The following is a 19,879-nucleotide window of genomic DNA, read 5'->3' on the forward strand; positions in this document are numbered from 1 at the left end:
GTGGTGGCGGGGGTGGAGGGGCCGTCTGTGTTGCCTGGCAAGCAGAAGAGCAATAAAGAACAGAAGATGAAGTGAGAACGGAGACAAAGACATAAAATGGCATCCGGAGAGCACATGTCAACAGGTGTCTGGAAAGGTAGAAAGTTATAGTCTGGTCTTTACTTTTCGAAGCCTAATACTCACAGGCAGGTGCTCAAGAGCAGGGTTCAATGGGAAAGTTAAGCTGAGCAACTACCTCTCTCCTCCTAAATGGATTAGAGCACCAGGCAGTGACACTAATTACTGTCCTCTCTCTCAGTCTTGTTTCCTCCTCTTCAAACTGAGGGGCTCAGAGTCAACGAATTTCCAGAGTTCCTTCCCACTCTAGCACACCACCAGGGGGCTGTAGCACAGTAGCTGTGTAATGGCAACAACGTACCAATGCCTGACTGGGCTGGGGGAGAGAAAAGGGTAAGGTGAAGGTTAAGCTTGGTACTCACCTGCAAGAAGTCAGTCATGCCTTGGAGAAAGGCAGGGACCCCAGGCATTGCCACGGTGATGGTGGGGGAAGCCATACCAGGCCCTCCAGCCCCCGGCCCCGCTGGCCCCAGGAGGTTTCCCAGGAGCTGAGAGATCTGAAGATCAGCCACTGAGGGTTGAGGGGGTGGAGGCTGGGCAGGCCCTCCAGGGGCAGGGCCAGCGGTGGTAGCTGTGTTGGTGGTGCCGGCACTGGCCGAAGCAGTGGCAGGGGCTGGAGGTGGAGCCATTCCTGGGGTCCCTTGAGCTGTAAGGACCGAAGGGAGAAAACTGAAATCTGAGGAAAAACAAGACACCACAGCAGCCCCACTTATGGTCTTTCCAGCAGGAAAGCAAAAACAAAGAAAATATAGAGAGAACTGAGAAGTGCCAGTGAGCAAAGTAGGGAGAGAGTGTCAAGACTTCAGAACCACGGAAACCTGGTTAAGTTTGAGGTGGAGAAAGAAGAATGAGACTCACCCACAAGGACAGGCTGCATAAGAAGTTGCCCCACGAGGCCGCTGACCATTTGGGCCAAAGAGGCGTTGGTGCCCAGCCCAGTGCCCTGCTGGGAAGAGAGGAGAAAGGGAGACCTTCAGTCCTGCCCTTGCCATCCACTACATAGGATTCTTTCCCAGGCTCTTCCACACTGGAACCCTCCCCCACATACTCACCAGAGCCCCAGAGACTGGGGGGCCCCCAGGATGGGAAGGGCGAGCCTGTGGAGGGGTGGGCCGAGCAATCACCACCCGGGTCGGAGCTGTTGGGAAGCCTGGGACCTGCTGTCCTGTGGGTGACAGAGGAGAAGAGACCGAAGAGGGCTGAGGGCTGGGCCCTTGCCCACCAGCCGATAGCACCCGCCACCTTGGACCATGACCCGCCTCCCAGGCCTCCCCTTCCAGGTCATTACCTGTGGCCGCGGAGGCAACAGCTGCCACCATGGCCTGATGAGTGATCTGGTGGGCGACGGCGTGCATGAACTCAGGGGGCAGGGAGGGCAGCTGGATGAGGGTGGAGCCTGGGGGGCGGGTCTGATGTAACCTTGAACCTGGACCCCCTTCAACCCACCCATTCGGCCCTACCCCTTCTCTACCCAGAGCTCAGCCTGCTCTCATACCCTCACTCTTACCCAGAGTTTGGCCATGACCAGGGGGTCCTAGGGGGCCAGTGGGAGCACTCGGAACTCCACTGGGCTGCATGCCAGAATCTGGGCAGGGAAACAGAGAGAGTGGTGGCAAGGCCTAGAGGCATCCTCCCGACATCAGCCGTCCTCCAGGCCCCACTTCTCTGACCAGAGAGCCTGCCTTTTCCTCCTTTTCTCTTCACTACACAAGTCTCCAAGTACAATATAGTCCTCTCCTGTCCCTCCCCACATACATTTCTCCTCTGACCCTAGGCTACCACTGCCAGCCTGTCCCTTGCCCACTCTCGCTCCCTCATCCCACAGCACCGACTTCACCCACCCTCCTCCTGCTGCTCTTCCCTGCCAAATCCTAACTCACCTTGAATGTTCATGTGCATCATGACCACGGGTTCCACACTCTGGTGGGAAATGCGGATGACCCTCGGGTGGCTGGTGGCTGGTGCGGGAGTTGGGCCCGGTGGGGGCGACCCCTCAGTTGAGGACTCGACAGTGGTAGAAGAGGGAGCCAGGGATGCAGACTGCCCAGGACCAGGGAGTGGTGCCTCTGCATTGGCAGTCGTGGGGGGCCGAGTCCCATTCCCTGTCATGGTCACAGTGGTCCCCACGTTGATCTGGAGAAGAGAACCAGGCAGAAAGGAGAAAAACATAAGAGCCCAACCCAGAGGACTCCATGATATACCTCTAAAGACTCTCCCATGCGTCATCACTGTTCCCAAAGTCTCCTCCCTTTCTAGCATCCTTTAAACCCAAGGGCTACCTTGGGTCACCCCACCAACAACCCTCCAGTGTCCCTCCAGCCAGGCTACCCGGCCCACCTGGATGGGAATGGCTGCCTGCTGGAGCACCATGGGGGTGGTGTAGTGGGACATGGGCCGGACCACATGCAGGTGCCGTGGTGGTGCACAGGCTAGGTTGCAGCGCAGGTCAGACAGTGCCACAAAGGTGTTGCCCAGCAGCCGCAGGCTTTCCCCTACCAAGTTGATCAACCGCTGATCCTCCTCACGGCCCTCGTGCTGTACTCCCACACCAAACACAGAGACAGAGATTATCAGGTGGGAACCCACCTCACCAACAAAAGCATCAGTGCTTTTTGAAATGCCACACCTTTAAACTTCCAGTCACATGCCTGACAGCTTCTATGTACGCCAAATCTTTGTAACTAAATCATACCTTATGTGCATAAAAAGTTTCCTATTAAGACAAACTCTACAATAAATTGGTAAGTCAACTTCCACTGATCTCTCTTACTTCGTAAACTCTCTAAATAATTTACTCAAGGGAACGAGAATTTGCGTCACCTTCCTTGGAAGAGAAAAACAAACGACTGACTTACATATCTAGGCGAAACTCATTTCACTGCACACAATGTCTTATTTTTGGGGGGCTGGGGAGGAGAGCGGTTATCTGTATTCCAGCCTGTTCTGTTCAGGGAGTTCTGGGGTGAGGAAGTGGGAGAACTCACATTGTTGTTATAGTCCGTGGTGGCAGCAGCACCCAGAACCTCGTAATAGCGCTGCAGGAAGGGCTGGAGGCGGCTCTCCAGCCGCTGCAGCTCCTGTAGCACCTCGACGTACTCCGCAGGGGAAGGATGGCTGCGGGCAACCCCAAGAGGCAGTGAGCCAAGGCTTTCCTCAGGCTCCCAACCTCACAGTCAACCACGCCCACACGTGCCCTGTCTCTCCCTGGCCTCCCAGACCCTGATCCAACCCTTCCTGGACTAACAGAGCGTCTGTGCTTTGCCCCCACCAAGAAAGATGGGGAGAGGAAAAACAACTGCACCCACCCTCCCCACTGCACACTCCTGTACCTACAAAGGTAAGAAACTAATTCTGAAGAGTAAAGATGGGGCCCATGTCAACTGGGGAGAGTCTGGAACAGGCTCAGGTGGCACCATTAGGATTTCCTTGCCCCACGGACAGCAGTGCCTCTGCTCAGCTGCCAGTCCAATCCCATTTACCTACAACCAGAGCGCCCCCTGCCCCTCACAGCTGATCTTATAAGCAAGACCTCCAAGCAATCCTTCCCTCCCATCACACCTTTCTTAGTCCCCATACTTCACTTAGGACTCCTCACTCCCCTGTGGGTGCCCTCTGTCTCTCACTTGGGTGCATTTGTCTCTGGGGCAGCTGTTGGCCCTGCAGGAGCTGGACCAGAAGGGGTGAGCTCTGGGTTCTGCGCTGGGGCACGCTCCTCTACTTCTTCTGCCTCCATAGGCTCCCGAGGAGGGGCTTCACTTTCGACGGGTTCTGATATTTGAGAGCTCAAGGCTACTGGTTCCGGGACAGCAGTCGGCATCTGCGGCGGCGGCTGACTGTGCTGGGCTTGGGGCCCCCCCCGACACTGAAGGTAGAGGAGAATCAGGACACCAAAGGCAGGATGAGACCACTGCAGAGCACCACTCAGGTCAAAAAAAACTGAGTGGAGAACATGCTCTAACTTGGCTGCTTGAAAGCAGAGCTTTGCGTCTGCATCTGACTCCCCAGCAACTAGCAAAAGACTTGCACGAATTAGGTGCACGATAAACATTTGTAATATTTGTAAATAACCGACCAAAAAAAAAGTAGACACTGTAGTTTCTAAACCTCCACAAGGAAAGATACAGAATAAGCAAATTGCAGCTATAGTACAAAGTAATGAAATTAGGATGTCCTCACATTAAACATAAGAAATAAAAAATTAAAACATGAAATCTTTTTTTAAGGGAAAGAAAAAAAGCCATGAGAATTATCTGAAAAATCTGAAACAAACTTCCCAGACACCAGCCACCGAGAGGATTCACAGGGACAAGATAGCCTCACAAAGATACTTTTTCTGCTCGAAAAAATGAAGACTACAGAGAAAAAACCAGATTAGCGAGGCAAAATTCTATGGATAAGGCCCGTCATTCCCCCACCCCCAGGCTGAGACAAAGAGGGTACACAGAGAAAGACACACAGACCCTAGCCATCCCTGCCTGCTTACCTCCATCCGAGATAGTAAGGTCTGTATATCCCTGATCATGTGCTGAGCCATCACCAGCCGAACTCGGGGCTCGCTCTGTGGCAAGAGGAGTAATGATCAGGGCAGGTTTGAAGCGGTAAGCTCCACCGCCTACTAAACCAGGTCCCAGCCATCTCCTCAGCAAGGTCCACCCCACCTCAAGGCCTCATTCTCCCAGATCCCCTTCCCTGACCCTCCCAGGCCCCACAATACCTGAATTGGGGCCTGTTCCATGTTGATGTGAACATCCACAGCAGAGCCGTCACTCTGGGGAAAGGGTAAGGGAAGTTGCTCTGGGAGAAGCCAAACACTAAGGCCCCCATACTTCCAACTCATTCTCTGGAGCCCCACCTCCCTTTCTCCTCAAAGACTGAGGCAAATATCAGACCACAGGAACCTCCAAACCCCATCTATAGACTGAGACACCTGTCTTACAAGCTCCCTGCTGCTACCACAACCAAATCTACCCTTACCCACAAAAACCCTCCCATGCGGAACACAAGCTTACAGGAAGATTGAAGGTTCCAACCATCACATAGCTGTTGGCATTCCGGTCATGAACAGAGGCCCCAGGACCCCGAGTACCAGGTGGGGGTCCCCCACCATGGGTAGCTGAGGGAGATCCTGTCCCAGAAGATGCCCCAGAAGAAGGGAGCTGAGTCTGAGGAGGAGCCCGTTCCACGAGATGGATAACCTTTCCTCCAACATCTGCAGTGCAAAAAAAAAGACACACACCAAAACATTGTATGATCAGGTAAACCCATGACCTCAGCCCATCACTCTGGCACAGCAGCCTCAACCTCTGAACTGCCATCCCCCACCCCCTTACTGTATTCCTGGAGCTTCTTATCATCCTGTAGAACACGACCCTGGTAGATGAGCCTTTGTTTCTCAGAAGGGATGCTAACAGAGGCAGCAATGTGCTCTTTAAACTCCTTTACATTCATCTGCAAGGAAAAACAGACATGAATAGAATCAGGGAACGGAGGGAAGAAGAAGGAAGAACAGAGAAGTGACAATTGACTCATGAGAATGAGGAGCAAAAACCATCATAAAATCACTAACCATTTGTACTGGCTGTCAACAGTTACCATGCAAATATCTGAGAAAACATCTGTCAAGATACAGTCAATAAACTTACGAAGCTCAGGTTACAGGCCCAAAAGAGAATTACACGGCTGAGAAACAGAAAAGCCAACTGACATTCCAATTCTCTCCTTCTATGCTTGGCTCCCAAGGGAATGTGTGTCTTGACATGCCAGAGGGGGTCACCCATCCACAAACACAAAACGATACCAAAAGTTTATTTACCACAGACAACCCTGTAATCTCAAAAATAACAAAAATGATGAAGAAAATGAGTGAGGAACTTGGTTAACGAAGGAAGATCCAACCAAGAAGGAAGCAAGAAGGGAGCATGAAAGAAAACACTTTTCACAGCTAAACACCTCTAAGAAGTACCATGGTGTTTATGTAACGTCTAATCACAAAAACCCATATGGTTTTCTTAAATACTACATATAATACCATGTTTCAAAAGCCCCTGGACGATTCGAATCCACTCACAATTTTGTCTCCAAGTATTACACGAATAAAAACAAAGATAACTGTATCCATGATATCAAACTCAACAAATTAAAAGTATGCCACAAACATTCCTAATTCCACTCAGCAGTCTATTTGGGCTCTACTTTCATTATGAGCTCTGATTTCTAGCCTTAAAAACATGGTACAGACCTGACTGATTTTTTGTGTTTAAGACATACTTGTGTTTTGGGTCCGTGTGTTCTCCCAAAGGCAGGAGCCGTGTCTGCCCCTTTGGGCTGACATCCACCTACAACGATGGGATACAGATTGCTCCTCCTCTGTATAACCCTCTGCAATGAGTTCTACAGAGGTAGAGGAAGGCAGAAAATCTGCCTCACTCATCAGAAACCATATCTTTTCACTCAACAAGAAACACCACAAACGTTTTGTATAGAATCTGAATGAATAAACAAATCAGGGGCAGAAAATTTGGAGGACCAGAAAATCAGGCTCTTCCCTCAGGCTAAGGAGCCTACAAAAGAGAGAGCTAATCGGTGTCTTCCAAAAGTGGTGAACTCTCACCTGGGCCCCCACAATAAAGGTCCGAGTCTGAGAGTCCAGGGTCTTCACCAGCACCTCCAGGCTGTCAGGCTCCTCCACAGTGGTACTGGTACTATCATTGGGTTCCATGGCCAACAGCTCTCTAGGGAAGAATGGAGCGAGATCGGCTGTAGCCCGGAGCAGATTTTATATACCCGGAAGCCTCCCCAGCCTGAGTCCCCGCCCCAACATCTAAAAAGTTTCTCCCACACAAGCACACGCACTCACACCCGCCCCCATCCCCCTTCTGATTCCAGGGCGCATAAAGAGAAACACAAAGGGCAGGGGATCGACGGCAAAGGGAGCTGGAAGACGGGAGATGAGAGGGGCTCCACGATGCCAATCACAATAAGGGCGGGCCGGTCGGATTAGGAAGCAGGAAAGGAAGCACGAGACCAATGTCATCACCGGTCGCGACAGGACAAAGGCCCTAGGGGTCGGCAAACCCTGGGACACTGCGAGACCGGGGGTCGCGCCAGACACTGCGGAGAAAGTGGCTTCGCGCACGCGCGCCACGCCCATCGAACCCGCCTAAGTCACGACAGACGGCAGACACTCACGGGGGGCGGGACCGGCTAGCTGATTGCCCCCCTCTTCCGCCTTCCCTCGGTGATCCAGCGGAGCGGCGCAATCAACACACAGCCAGACACACACACACACACACACACACACACATACACACACTCTCACACACACACTACTCCGCAGCTCCACCCCCGACTTCCCCACGGTACCGTCACTTCCGGTCTCCCCCAACCTGCCACCGACGGCCACTTCCGTTTCCCCGATCGTGTTTTGGGATCGCAAGGCGGTACTTCCGGCTCCCCCCAGGGCCCCAAGCTTTCCTTTTGTGGGATACGACGAGAAAGTCCGCAGCCCCCAAAGGAATGAATCCCTGGGGGCAAGACGGTCCGGGGCCGGCCTAGATGGGAGGGAGCCGAGCACCCCGAGGAGCCGCCACCGCCGTCGCCCGGGGGACCGTATTGCGCCTGCGTGAGTCGCACTACGCATGCGTACATTCTGAAGCACTTCCCCACCTCCCCCCGATTCTCCTACTCGAGCGTTTGAGCGATAGAAGGTTGAGGTGGCCACGCAATGCCTGAAAATAAATTACTAGATGGAACTCTAGGACTGCCTGGAGAGAGGCTTTGGACTGTTGCACGGCTCTTGAAATGTGAATATTTGACACTCTGCCTCGTTTAATCTTTGTTAAAGTCCTGGCAGGCAGAGACTTTCAGGCGGCACTGCTCTGGTCACCTAAAACTCTGCCTTCCTCTCAGTGTAGCCCTCGCTATGCCTTTCCTTCGGCCCCGTCCGGAAATCATATTTCCGCAGGCGGTTGGGGCGACTCGTGCAGTGTTCGTTCTTTTGCGTGCGGTCCTGTCGTTCGTCTGTCTTCGGTTCTACCCGGTGGGCGTTTTGTGGTGTCCGGGCGCCATGTTCCTTACCGTTGGTGCGCGGCCGAGGGGACACGCCATGCCTTTGGAAAGCTAAGGATGTTGCCAGCTTTCAGGAGTTTTGTCAAGAAAAGAGGCCTTTCCAAATTTGGTAATTGTGGCAAATGGAGTCACACTGGACCGAAAGATGAAACTCTGACTCGGGGCTTTGGCAGGCCCAGGCTGTCTTGGTTATTGCCCCTCTGTGCCCTTCCTTCAAGGGCAAGGTCCTCGGCCCCGCGACGCTACGACTCCTCCAGCTAGACCGTTGCTGCTGGGTTGCCTGCCGCAGGGGGTGCCTTTCCAAGATTCATAGCTTTTACATACCCAAGTCCCAATGAAAAGTTTTAATAAACACCTGTCTAGTGAGTACTTAGTTTGTGCCAGGCAATATATTAAAATTGTACAGTACTGTGGTCATATTTAAGCCTTTCAACATCTAAGATAGATGTTTACATCTATTTTATAGGTGAGTACGTGTAGGCGAACGTAAGTGGCAAAACTGACAGTCATAGACCTGCCAGACTGGCTCAAGCATCTCTACTTTGCTGCTCCAATAAGTTGAATTTTTATTTTTTACTATAAAATATTTCAAACATACCCAAGTAGAATAGTATAAGGAACACTTATATACCCATCACCCAGATTAATTTGTTTCTTTTTTTTAACTAAATCACAAGCCTATAGCAAACCGCCTCTCATGACAATTTTGTTGTTTGCAGTCTTTGTGTTATAAATAGGGAAGCCTCACCTCTTCGCATTAAATGTCTGCTCCACCCACTTGGCACTATCCAATTACTGCTTCTTGACAACTTTCGTTTCCTTTCCTCGTATTACTTGAGAACTTATTACCCACCAGAAACTAGTAAGTGTTTTGCAAATATTACTATTAATTACAGTGACTATTTACCTTGAGTTTACCAAATGCAGGCATTTGCTAGGTTTTGTATGTATTATTTAATCCTGTGAAACTGATTATTTGCCCATTTTGCAGATGAGGAAACAGATTAATAAAATTGCTCAAGGTCTAGTAAGTAGTAGAGTTGGGGGTTGAGCCCAGGTCCTCGTGACACCAAAGTCTCTCCTGTTAGCCATTGGATTATATAGCCTCTTGCTTAGCAATAAACTTCAATGAATAAACTCACTTTGTCAGCAAACTTTTCCAAGGGTACAGTTTCCCCAATTACAAATTCCTTCAGAGAGAGAGCCTCCCACCCATCACCCCCCAGTACCTGGTTCATACCTGCTCTAAAGTACTTATCAGGTTGTATTGCAATGATTTGTTTATACAGCTGGTTTTCCCTAGACTTCTTCAAGGCCAGGGACTATGTCTTATTCACCCTTATGTCCCCAGGGCTTAGCCAGTTCCAGGCAAACAACTAGGACTCAAAACAAGTTTGCTAAGTGAAGGAATGAAGGAGTCAATCAAGCAGCCCCTCTTCAATGCTGCACAACATAGCAGGTATCCAGCTCAGATATGGATTGAGCAGCTCAGCTCTCATAACTCCTCAGAGACCCTGGACCTACCAGGGTATATTGTGGACTGGCTGCATCTAGAGGAGGGGGAGGAAGATCCGAATCCAGGCTTGGGTTGGAAAACAAGGTTGAAGTTACTCATTAGCAGATGAAAGGGTCAAGGGTCAAGGCAAGGGGGCTGGGAGCAGAGTGGACTGAGCAGCCAGCAGGGGACAGAGCAGTTAAGGCACCAGCCACCCCAAGCAGGGCATCGGATCTTTCCTGCCTGAAGATGTTCCACCAAATTTGGGCAGCTCTCCTCTACCTCTATGGCATTCTCCTTAACTCCATTTACCAGTGCCCTGAGCCCAGTCAACTGACAACTCTAGGAATGGATGGGAAAGAGGTATGGACTGGGAATGAGGGAAGCCTATAGTGGAGGCTCTGAGGACTCAGGTGGGTGGCCTAGGATGACCAGAAGCCTCACTGGGAGAGTAGGAAGAGGGTATGAGTGTTGTGATGATGAATGCAAGAATAAGAAAAATACTAGGACTGTAGTCATCAGCGTGGAGACATGGCAGAATTGGGAGTGGGCTGGTTAGCTAGGTTGATTGGGGAGGAGCAAAGAGGAAAAAGTCATTGATGACTCTGTCATAGATCCAAATGGAAAGAGGAAAGCAGCCAACACTCCCACCCCTAAGTCTTCCCAGGCTGGCTGATGAAGAGGTTGGATGGATCCTGTGATGGGACCCACTCTCTTTTGCTCCCCTAATTGTCTCTCCAGTTTCCAGAGCCCCACCTGGGCCAGTGGTACTTTATCGCAGGGGCAGCTCCCACCAGAGAAGAACTGGCCACTTTTGACCCTGTGGACAACATTGTCTTCAACATGACTGCTGGCTCTATCCCGATGCAGCTCCAGCTTCGAGCTACCATCCGCACGTGAGTGAGGAGGCAGTACCAGTGGGTGCAGTCTCTGACCAAAGTGTGAGCACCCACCTCCAAGAGCCATGCTCTTGGCTGATATATCCACTGTTCTTGGCCCACTTGGCTCAAAAGCTCTATTAGTTTCCCTCTGGACAGAGAGAGATGGGCCTAACCATCCCCTGGTAGCTTGAAACCCAAGGAGATCCAGGCTTCAAGGAGGAATAAGATGGAATAAATGGAGGCAGATGCTGTGTGGCTGGGGTGTTACTCAATCTCTCCTCCATGCCACCACCACCTCTGCAGGAAAAACGGGCTCTGTGTGCCCCGGAAATGGACCTACCACCTGACTGAGGGGAGCACTGATCTAAGAACCGAAGGTTGGTTCCCTCCAGACCGCACCCTCCCCAAATCCCCTGGGCTTGCTTGGTTTTGCATCTCTGTCCTCACCCCTTCCCCCCACCCACCCTCATAGGCCGCCCTGACATGAAGACCGAGCTCTTCTCCAGTTCATGCCCAGGTGGAATCATGCTGAAAGAGATGGGCCAGGGTTACCAGCGCTTCCTCCTCTATAGTGAGTAGGGTGTAAGGCAGGAAGGGTCAGAGGGAAAGGAGAGGGCAGAAGGGCCCCTCACTCTGGACCCAATGACATCACCCCAGAGAGGGCTGAGTGCTTCCATGAGGCCCTTACCAGGGTATGTGCTGAGGAGCAGGAGCTCAGCTAGCCTGGCCCTGCTCTGCCCTTCTAGATCGCTCACCACACCCTCCAGAGAAATGTGTGGAGGAATTCCAGTCCCTGACCTCCTGCATGGATTCCAAGGCCTTCTTACTGACGCCCAGGGATCAAGGTGAGGGGATAAAGTCCTACAGTAGAGGACAAGGACTGAGCAAGTCTTCTGGGAGTGCTGGATGAAAGGGGCTCATGTGACATCATAGGAGGACATGGCCAAAGCTGACATCATCAGAATGGCTATGCTGACACTCCCATTTGTGTCATAAGCTATGATAGCACCAGAGGCAGGTGGCCAAGGGCTGTGATGTCACCTGAGGAACCCAGGCTGGGCCCTGGGCTACTCAAACCAGGGGTTTCTGAGTTTATAGTGGGTAAAGGGTCAGACGTGGAGGGAAGAAGGCCTCAGAGATCCCTTTTTGGAAAGAAGGAACATGGTGGAATAAAGGAATGCATTCTTCCCCTCCCATTACCACCAACCTTGCTTGCGTCTTTCCTTGCTCTTCCTTTCCATCTTCTCTTCTCTTCCTCCTGCCAGAGGCCTGTGAGCTGTCCAGTAACTGACCTGTGGCTTCATCTGTGCCCCCAGATGGATACTGTGGGAGCTGCCAGGGTGGTGGTTGGGAGGAGACTAGCTAGAGACTTCCGACTCCCTTTCAAGAATAATAAAGATTATTTTCCAATCCTCATTCCTGGGTTTGTCTCCAGATAGCAATCCTACTCTCCATATTTCAACACTCCCACTAAACCCCCAGCTGGACGGCGTCAGGAAGGACACTGAGTGGTGGTAACTCTCACTTTGTAGTGGTATATTTAGGATTGGGTATGACACAATTTATTGCTGAGTGAGCAAACTCCTAACTCAAGTGGAACTGCAAACTCCAGTGCCTCCCCCATGCTGCCTGACCTGCCTGCATCATCCCCACTCCCTCTGGCCCCCATGAACATTCCTGCAGGCTCCCTACCCCCCGTAGGCCTGCATCCAGACCCCCCCCCAAAATCCACCTGCCTAGCAGCCTACTCTTCCAGGATGGCTGAGATCCCAGAATGCAGGAGATCCCTTGAGTGTCCCAACCATCCTCTTACCCCAGAAGTCTGTCTGTCCTGCTTCTGGTCTCCTCCATCCTTGGGGAGTTATAAAAGATAGAAAGAACCCTTTAGTATCCCCCCCCCTTTTTTTTTAATGAACTGGAGGAAATGTAAAAGTAAAAAGTGACGACAGCTGGTGAATCTAAGGGATGCTCCCACCATCCATAAACACAGAAGCCCTAAAACAGCCCTGTTCTCTCCTGTGTGTGAAGGGTGCTCTGTACCCTCATGCCCTGGGTTTTCTTCCCCATCCCTGAAGTTCCTGTGCTCCCGATCTGGGTCATGCCCCCCACTCTCCTCCTGAAGTCCACACTGTCTTCACCACTTGCCCCCATCCCACTGAGGGTAGGGTCCTGGGTCACGCCCCACCCCACAGTCACAGCCCCTTTCCCAGGTCTCCCCTCTGCTCCTCGCCCTCCTTCCCCAACCTCTCACTCTCCCAGTCAGTGGCCTCCTCATCCCCGCTGGGCTTCCGGAGACTGACAGCCAGCACCAGGGCCTGCAGGAGGCCAAAGAGGCAGGCAAAGTGCAGGGGATGGGCGGTAAGGAGGCTTAGCACGGCATGCAGCCCATGCAGGGCAGCCAGGAAGGACAGCAGCCCGTGAAGCCAGAGACCCAGTGGCCCGCGCAGGCCCAACGCATCCAAGGCTGCCCGCAGCGGCCTCGAGCACAGCCCCAGCAGGGCTGAGGCCAGCAGCTCCAACAGGTGCAAGGTCAGGTTGGTGGAGATCTGCAGACACTCCTCTGGGTCCCCCATGTATGGTGCAGGAGTCCCTGCACCACCACCTGACTCCCCCCGCAGCCAGCCCAGTAGCTTCTGCCGCCGACCTGGCTTCTCCACTGGGGCTTCAGACCCAGGGGGGCTCAGTCCCCCTTCGGGGAGCACCCCGGATCTCCTGGCACTGCCTGAGTCTACAGGATCCTGTCCCAGTTTGGCAATGGTCCCTCCAGCCTCCAGTCTCCCAGACTCTTCAGTGCCAGTGACAGCCTTGTCCAACTTGAGAGATTCCGTTCTTCTGCTCCCCAGGTGAGCAACTGGGGGGCCCCTGCTTGATTCTGGAGCAGTCCCAGGACTCTTTCGTGTCTCTGAGTCCTTGGCCTTGGGAGGCCTCGCATCTCCCACGGTTTCGGGGGCACTGTCCCAGTCACTCCCTGAATTCTCTGGGGAGCTGTCCATCCGTCTGAGTTCTGGGGCAGACAGGTCGGGCTTCGTCGGTTTCGGGCGGCCCCAGGAGTGAGGTAACCAGCCACCCAGTCGTCGGAGAAACATGGCTGTGGTGCTTACTGAGGCCCAAAACTCTGGGCCCCCTTCCTGGCACTGCTCAGACTCTCAGATTGGGTCAGAATAACAGATGTCTGCTTGGTGAAGCCATCCTATTCTGAATTCAGAAGTGGCTCCCCACTTTCCCGGGTGGTCATGTAGCCTCAAATGTGGCAGGGGGCGGTAGCCAGTTTTTTTAGTTTGGGGGTAAAGAAGAAAGGCACATCCAGGTTCATTCACCCCCTACACACACACACACACACACACACAACACAAAAGTCTCAGGATCTAACAAGGTCTGGGTCACCCCCCCAAAGTGTCCTCTCTGTGTTTCTGAGTTCCTTCCCAGCAGGCAGCACCCCAAGTTTCACTCACCAAGCCACGCCCCAAGGTGCCCCAGAAACTGGGGAGGCTGTTCTCCATTCAAGAAGAGATGTGGCCCTGGGTCCTAAGTATTCCTGGATGTGGGGAGTCTTGAACTGCTGCCCTAGAGGAGCTCAAGGAATAGGAAGTGTCCTTGCTGGGGGAGGGGCTGTCCAGCAAACTCCAGCCAGCAACGTTTGTCTCTAGATTTAGGGGATTATTCGTCCTATGAGGTGGCCCGACCAATCCCCGAGCGCGCAGCCGAATCGCGGCCTCCCCAAGGTCAGGCCGGGGATGTCCTCCGTGATTCCAGTCGCGGGGGCGACGCGCGGGCCTACTTAAGGACCCAGGCGTCCCGGTGCAGCGCGCGGCGGCCCCTCCACGGCCTAGTGTGTGGCCGCGGCCTCGCAAAGCCACCGGGATCCGCGGTGCCCGGAAGAAGCCTCACCGGGACCAGAGAGAGAGGCGGGGGCGGAGCCTGCAGCTCCCGGGGCGGACCCTGAGAATCGACCGCCCCCGCTCACCACCACCCCACCCCCACCCCGCGCCGTCTGCGCGCGCCATTCGTGCGCCGTCGGCCTTACGCAGTGGTGCGGACCAAATTAGCTAGCTACAGTACAGGTCTGAACAGAAACCCAGTTCTCTATTTCTGCCGCCCGGAAGCCCCCTTGCTTCCCTAAACTCGAATGCTCCCCGCAGTCCCTGCTATTGGGTTCTTCCCTGCACACCAACCCCCAACCTTAGCCAGTGCTCCCTTTCGCGGATTCCCTCTTCCTGTCTCCCACTTCATAAAAGCCTTTTCCAGAAAGAAAAACGATAAGGGGAGTCTTGGAACTTGGGTAGCCCTTTCTTGTCACTCCATGCACAGAGTTTATTCCCTGGGTATGACAGTAGCGAACTCTTTTAAGTGCCTGGCACCTGCCATGAGCAGGACATGGAAGTGGGGAGTGCGAAGGGGTGGGAAAGACGACTGTAGACAAGTAGGATATGCTTTTTGTCCTCAGGAGGTATCAGCTAGTGAAATGAAGAACATTGGCTTAAAGTTAGAAAATCCTGTGGCGCAGTGTTAAGCGCTCAGCTGCTAACCAAAAGGTGGGCAGTTGGAACCCACGAGCAGCTCGGCAGGAGAAAGATGTGGCAGTCTGCTTCTATAAGGGTTTACAGCCTTGGAAACCCTTCAGGGCAATTCTACTCTGTCCTACAGGGTCACAATGAGTCTAGATCAATTGGGCTGCAGTGGGTTTGGGCTTAAAAGCTTAGAGTTGGGAAGGCCAGAGTTCTGGTGGCAGCTCAGCCAATGGTGTTCAAACTGGGTTGTCATAAGTCTCTGGGCCCTTCATCACATTCGACTCTTCCTGCAAGATCCAGCCCACTCTCATCACCTCTTCTCTGAGCCTTCCCTGATCCCCACCACCACCACCATGCAGTACAGTATCTGACTGCCATGCAATATAATATTTGACCACAGGGCTATCTCTCCCTCCACTCGTGAGCTCCTTGAGGGTTGGCAATGTCTTATTCTTAGCACACTGTATATGTGAAATCAGTGATTTAATTGACTGGAGTGGTCATGAGACTTGCATGGAGCTGCAGATGCTTCCTGGTTGTCATGGACTGAATTGTGTCCCCCAAAAATATGTCAACTTGGCTGGGTCATGATTCCCAGTATTGTATGACTGTGTAATCTGATGTGATTTCCTTATGTGTTGTAAACTCTTTTATCACTATGATGAGGTTATATGTGATCTCCTTATGTGTTGTAAATTCTATCACTGTGATGAGGTTATACTGATGAGGTTTACAAGATTGGGTAGTGTCTTAATTCAATCTCTTTTGAGATATAAAAGAGAGAAGCGAGCAGAGACACATGGGACCATCATACCACCAAGAAAGCAGTGCCAGGAGCCAAACACGTCCTTTGGACCTGAGGTTCCTGCGCAGAGAAGCTCCCAGATCAAAAGAAGATTGATGACATGGAACTTCCTCCAGAGCCAATGGAGAAAGCGTTCCCCTGGGGCTGAATTTGGACTTGTAGCCTACTGGACTGTGAGAGAATAAATTTCTCTTAAAACCATCCACTTCTGGTATTTCTGTTAGAATAGCACTAGATGACTAAGACACTGGTTCAGGGGGTTTGGAAGAATAGGTATGGTACTCTTGGCAGGGGCTAGGCCTCGAAGTGAATCACACTGGCAGGGAGATGACCCTATCATGCCATCTGGAGGTGGCTGCTCCTCTGGCTCCAATGGGCCTTGCTAATGTGGCCCCCAGACTTAAGCATGGCTTCCCCAAAACAGTATCCACAAAAATGAATAGATCACAAAAGAGGGTAAAGACTGATTTATTTCTCAACTCTCAGCCACTCCCTCCCAAAAGGCAGGGCCCACTGACCAAAAACTGAGGGTCTGAGACTTGGGCTGACCTCAGGAAGTAGATGCCAAAGTGCCCAAGTCATGGGCCAAAGTTCAGACTCTAGCAGCAGACCAGGGTCAGACCTCACCAAGCTCAGAATTCAAGGTTCATGTATGTCCTGAGATCTCGCTCCCAGGCCCTGCTCTTCTCCTCTCGCCTTCTCTCCTCTTTCTGGCTCAGCATGGTCACCCGAGGTGCTCGCTCCCTCCCAGCCACAGCCCGAGTATCCAAAGCCTGGAAGTGTGTGACCCGGGGCTGGGGTGCTGATCTGTAGCCAAGACCCTCCTGGTCCCTCTTGAGGACAGTAGGGATAGGGTTGGCACGACCCTCGCCTCGGGGTCCCAGCCCCATCCCTGGCTCCCAGCCCCCCCTCAGAAGCAACTTGAAGCCTGGGCTGGAGGCAGGCACCCCAGAGGGCAGGTTAGGGGGCCAGGGACCCTGGGACAGTGACAGCAGGTGAGCGGTGGATGTGCGGTGGTTGGCATCTTGGAAATGGGCATCACAGGTCTCGCAATACTGGGAGGAGTGAGAGTGGGACCTGCAGAGGAACAAGGAGTTGAGGGAGTGGGTTATGGGTCAGGAGAAGGGTACAGAGGCCTCGGGGGGGCTGACAGGGTGGGACAGGGTCTTTTCAGCCCTTCTGCAAAGGAACAAATTGCCTTCCTCCCCATTTAGCAATGAGGAACCCAGAGGGGAATGGTTGGGAGAAGAGATGGTAACCAGGCCTCATAAGGCTCTTGGGGGAAGGAAGGAATAACAGTAACAATGATTATAGTTGATATTTATATAGTGCTTACCATGTGGCAAAGGAGCCCCTGGGTGACACTAATGGTGAAGCGCTCTGCTGCTAACCAAAAGCTTGGCAGTTCAAACCCACCCAGAGGCCCTTAGGAAGACAAGCCTGGCAATCTGCTTTCAAAAGGTCAAAGCCTTGAAAAACTTATGGAGCATTCTACTGTGCACACATGGGATCACCATGAGTTAGAATTGACTCAATGGCAACTAACTACAACTATGTGGCAAGCACTGTTCGAGCAGTTTGCACATATTAGGCCATTTAATCTTAACAACTCCACGAGAAAGGTGTTACTATTACCCACCGTTTCTCAGATGAGGAAACTGAGACACATAGTTGTTAGGTTGTTTGCCCAAGTAAGTGGAGTCAGGATTCAAACCCAGGGAGCTCATGTCTGTAATCATGCTACTATACTGCCTTACCAACCTATATTGGGGGGCAGGGGTGCCCTCAACTCTATTCTGGGGACTTTGGTGCAGAGTGAGTAGGAAGAGCCAAACATATTGAAAGATGTGTGTGGGGTAAGGCTTCCTCACCGGTTCTCGGGGCTCCTCGTCTCTCCATGGCTCTCCCTGACCATGCGGGCCACCTCAGGGAAGCCAGCATCTTCAGCCAGCTGGGCAGCATCCCGGCCACCCAGCTCACAGACTCCCACCCAGGAAGCCCCTCGGCCCAGGAGATAGCGCACAGCTGCCCCCTGGCCCGCTCGGGCAGCACACATCAGCGGAGTCCACCAGAAGGCATCATGGGTGTTGATATTCCCCCCAGCTCCTCCTGCCTCACGGGGTTCCAGCAGCCTTCGGAGTTCTGCTAGGTCCCCCTCCTGAGCTGCCCTCAGTATCCACTGGGTCATCTTGTCCTCTGCCTCAAGGGATCCCTCTTGTCCACGTCCCCCTGATGCTGCCGCTGCCACTGCTGCCACAGCCTCCCTCATCAGTCTTCTTTTCTTCCTATTTCTCTCCCTTGCAGGCTCAGACTGTGATCTCTGGGGTTCAGGAGGGCTGCTCTCACTCCCAATCAGGGACTCGTAGAAAGCACGGACTGCAGACCCATCCAAGGCGGGCTCCGGCTCCTTAGGCTGTGGCTGCTGCTGCTGCTGCTGCCCATCTTTCCAGAGATCACTAGAATCGCTGGCTGGGGTGAAGGTGATGAGGGAAGGCCTAGACATGGCTTTTGCGAGAGCTGAGAAAATGAGACTGGGCAAGGGAAGGCTGTGACAAGCAAGCCAACTGCCCCAAGGCCCCTGCAGTGACCAGATCCACCACCAGGAAGCTGCTGGAAGGAGGAAAAGTAGCCTTAGAGTCAAAGATCCCCTCCCGCTCCAAAAGTGACCCCACAATCTAAGACCCGCCAGAGCCTAAGGGCCATACCAAACCCTTTGCCGTCGAGTCGATTCTGACTCATAGCAACCCTACAGGACAGAATAGAACTGCCCCACAGGCTTTCCAAAGAGCGACTGGTGGATTCGAATTGACGACCTTTTGGTTAGCAGCCAAGCTCTTAACCACTGCGGCACCAGGGCTCCAAGGGCCATAGGTCACATGTAAAAACAGGAAATCCGACAATAACAAACCTGCTCCTTACTAAATGTCAACAAAGAAAATTCCATGAGAGAGTTGCTCAGAGGTCCTACGTTCCGACCTCCCACCTCGCTCCCATATAAAAGTAATTACTAACAGTCTCTCTCGGAACTCACTTTCTCACACCGTATGACATACCTTTAAGATAAAAATTCAGCCTGGTTCTTTAAATCTTCATTGCTCCTATTTCGACGTTCCGTCTCTCAAACGATGAACAGTCGTGACACTTCTCCGGAAGAAGATTTCGGCAAGAGGCTCCGCCTGCATTGCTTCGTAGCTTCCGTACGGCAAAATGGCGCTACTCTAATCAAAAGAGATGATACAATCAAATAGCCACACCATACGAATACGCATGCGTCGCAGAAAAAAAAACCCAAAGCCATCATTACTTCAGAGCGCAGGCGTGCGCAAATCGCCCGGTTCAGTTTCCCACCCTGGAATCTTTCCAGTAGTCGATGTGCAAAGGGCCGCGTGCCCAGGTAGCGCGAGGACCCAGGAAGATCTGTCGGTTGGGGGCCTGCTTTTACATAACGCCCCACAATGCCCTTCGCCTCCCTCGAGGTGGCCCCCCGCTCCGAGTTCATTTTCTGGAGCTGGGAAACCATCCCTTTGGTTAAGAAAGGCACTGAGGAGGAGGAGGGAAATCTGTGGAATGCCGAGAAGCTGTGACATGAAATAACGTCACGCTACCCCTCACGCTTTCTCTGACCAGGGTTCGAAGGTCACACTTAGAGCCCGCAGCCGAAGGGCCCAGTCAAGCCCTAAGAGGATATGGAAAAGTGCAAGGGGACAAGCGCCAGGATGGCTGGTACCACCTCAGGTTAGCGCACTGAGCCGTCCCGGTTCTTACATCACTCAGACCAGACCAGCCCACCTAGGTCTCTCAGCACGAGCCGGGCCGCACCTCCCTCTTCAGGAGGCCGGGGCCCGGGGTGAAACGTGGGCCCTATGGAGAAGGGGAAGCTCCAGGCGCAGGCAAACTGGGGCAAGGGACCTAACAGGCGAGAAAGTCTAGACGGCCTGGACGAGACTAGGAATGGGACTAGACCCCTCGGGCGGAGGCGCTGCCCCAGGACCTAAGGATCCAGCAG

The 19,879-nt window shown here is 52.9% G+C and overlaps 4 protein-coding genes across 7 annotated transcripts in view; 1 reads left to right on the top strand and 3 right to left on the bottom strand.

Moving 5' to 3' along the window:
- The window catches only part of BAG6 (BAG cochaperone 6), a 12,133-nt gene extending 4,429 nt beyond the window's left edge, over positions 1–7,704 (bottom strand). Inside the window, exons 1-16 of the mRNA XM_023725523.1 lie at positions 7,480–7,704; positions 6,728–6,848; positions 5,448–5,565; positions 5,127–5,326; positions 4,832–4,885; positions 4,601–4,675; positions 3,741–3,979; positions 3,102–3,231; positions 2,455–2,652; positions 1,998–2,250; positions 1,625–1,702; positions 1,406–1,513; positions 1,170–1,282; positions 976–1,063; positions 480–763; positions 3–34 (exon numbers count right to left, since the gene is read on the bottom strand). Of these exons, the coding sequence (XP_023581291.1) occupies positions 3–34; positions 480–763; positions 976–1,063; positions 1,170–1,282; positions 1,406–1,513; positions 1,625–1,702; positions 1,998–2,250; positions 2,455–2,652; positions 3,102–3,231; positions 3,741–3,979; positions 4,601–4,675; positions 4,832–4,885; positions 5,127–5,326; positions 5,448–5,565; positions 6,728–6,835 (2,078 nt within the window). The 5' untranslated portion in view covers positions 6,836–6,848; positions 7,480–7,704. The remainder of the gene's footprint in view (positions 1–2; positions 35–479; positions 764–975; positions 1,064–1,169; positions 1,283–1,405; positions 1,514–1,624; positions 1,703–1,997; positions 2,251–2,454; positions 2,653–3,101; positions 3,232–3,740; positions 3,980–4,600; positions 4,676–4,831; positions 4,886–5,126; positions 5,327–5,447; positions 5,566–6,727; positions 6,849–7,479) is intronic.
- A 573-nt stretch (positions 7,705–8,277) lies between these two features.
- Positions 8,278–12,654, top strand: APOM (apolipoprotein M). Of its 3 annotated transcripts, none has more exons than XM_023725558.1 (6): positions 8,278–8,293; positions 8,904–10,042; positions 10,421–10,575; positions 10,864–10,937; positions 11,033–11,131; positions 11,307–12,654. In XM_023725558.1, exons 2-6 carry the CDS (start codon positions 9,806–9,808, stop codon positions 11,468–11,470), a joined length of 729 nt encoding a protein of 242 aa, XP_023581326.1. In that variant the 5' UTR covers positions 8,278–8,293; positions 8,904–9,805; the 3' UTR covers positions 11,471–12,654. The 3 variants fall into 3 exon arrangements, with proteins under 3 accessions (XP_023581326.1, XP_004390802.2, XP_023581325.1); XM_004390745.2 differs by lacking the exon at positions 8,278–8,293 and having other exon boundaries at positions 8,309–10,042; positions 11,307–11,405; positions 11,826–11,976; XM_023725557.1 differs by lacking the exon at positions 8,278–8,293 and having other exon boundaries at positions 8,309–10,042.
- A 12-nt stretch (positions 12,655–12,666) lies between these two features.
- Positions 12,667–14,449, bottom strand: CUNH6orf47 (chromosome unknown C6orf47 homolog). Its single transcript, XM_004390746.2, has one exon. The coding sequence runs from the start codon at positions 13,644–13,646 to the stop codon at positions 12,753–12,755; it is 894 nt and encodes a 297-aa protein (XP_004390803.1). The 5' UTR covers positions 13,647–14,449; the 3' UTR covers positions 12,667–12,752.
- Positions 14,450–16,089: 1,640 nt separating this feature from the next.
- Positions 16,090–19,325, bottom strand: GPANK1 (G-patch domain and ankyrin repeats 1). Of its 2 annotated transcripts, none has more exons than XM_004390747.2 (3): positions 18,927–19,325; positions 17,745–18,480; positions 16,090–16,950 (listed from the first exon to the last, which is right to left on the bottom strand). In XM_004390747.2, the coding sequence occupies exons 2-3, from the start codon at positions 18,374–18,376 to the stop codon at positions 16,506–16,508; spliced, it is 1,077 nt and encodes a 358-aa protein (XP_004390804.1). In that variant the 5' UTR covers positions 18,377–18,480; positions 18,927–19,325; the 3' UTR covers positions 16,090–16,505. The 2 variants fall into 2 exon arrangements, with proteins under 2 accessions (XP_004390804.1, XP_023581333.1); XM_023725565.1 differs by having other exon boundaries at positions 17,745–18,483.
- Between the last annotated feature and the right edge of the window lie 554 nt (positions 19,326–19,879).

Source organism: Trichechus manatus, unplaced genomic scaffold, assembly GCF_000243295.1.
Source record: "Trichechus manatus latirostris isolate Lorelei unplaced genomic scaffold, TriManLat1.0 scaffold00327, whole genome shotgun sequence".
NCBI classification, from domain to species: Eukaryota; Metazoa; Chordata; class Mammalia; order Sirenia; family Trichechidae; genus Trichechus; species Trichechus manatus.

Excerpts from the sequence above, each read along its gene's own strand:
- APOM (XM_023725558.1), top strand. The coding sequence starts at position 9,806 with ATGAAAGGGTCAAGGGTCAAGGCAAGGGGGCTGGGAGCAGAGTGGACT. Across the intron at positions 10,043-10,420 it reads TAGGAATGGATGGGAAAGAG|TTTCCAGAGCCCCACCTGGG; the intron begins GTATGGACTGGG and ends TTGTCTCTCCAG. Across the intron at positions 10,938-11,032 it reads CACTGATCTAAGAACCGAAG|GCCGCCCTGACATGAAGACC; the intron begins GTTGGTTCCCTC and ends CCACCCTCATAG.
- CUNH6orf47 (XM_004390746.2), bottom strand. The coding sequence starts at position 13,646 with ATGTTTCTCCGACGACTGGGTGGCTGGTTACCTCACTCCTGGGGCCGC.
- GPANK1 (XM_004390747.2), bottom strand. The coding sequence starts at position 18,376 with ATGTCTAGGCCTTCCCTCATCACCTTCACCCCAGCCAGCGATTCTAGT. Across the intron at positions 16,951-17,744 it reads ACGAGGAGCCCCGAGAACCG|GTCCCACTCTCACTCCTCCC; the intron begins GTGAGGAAGCCT and ends GTTCCTCTGCAG.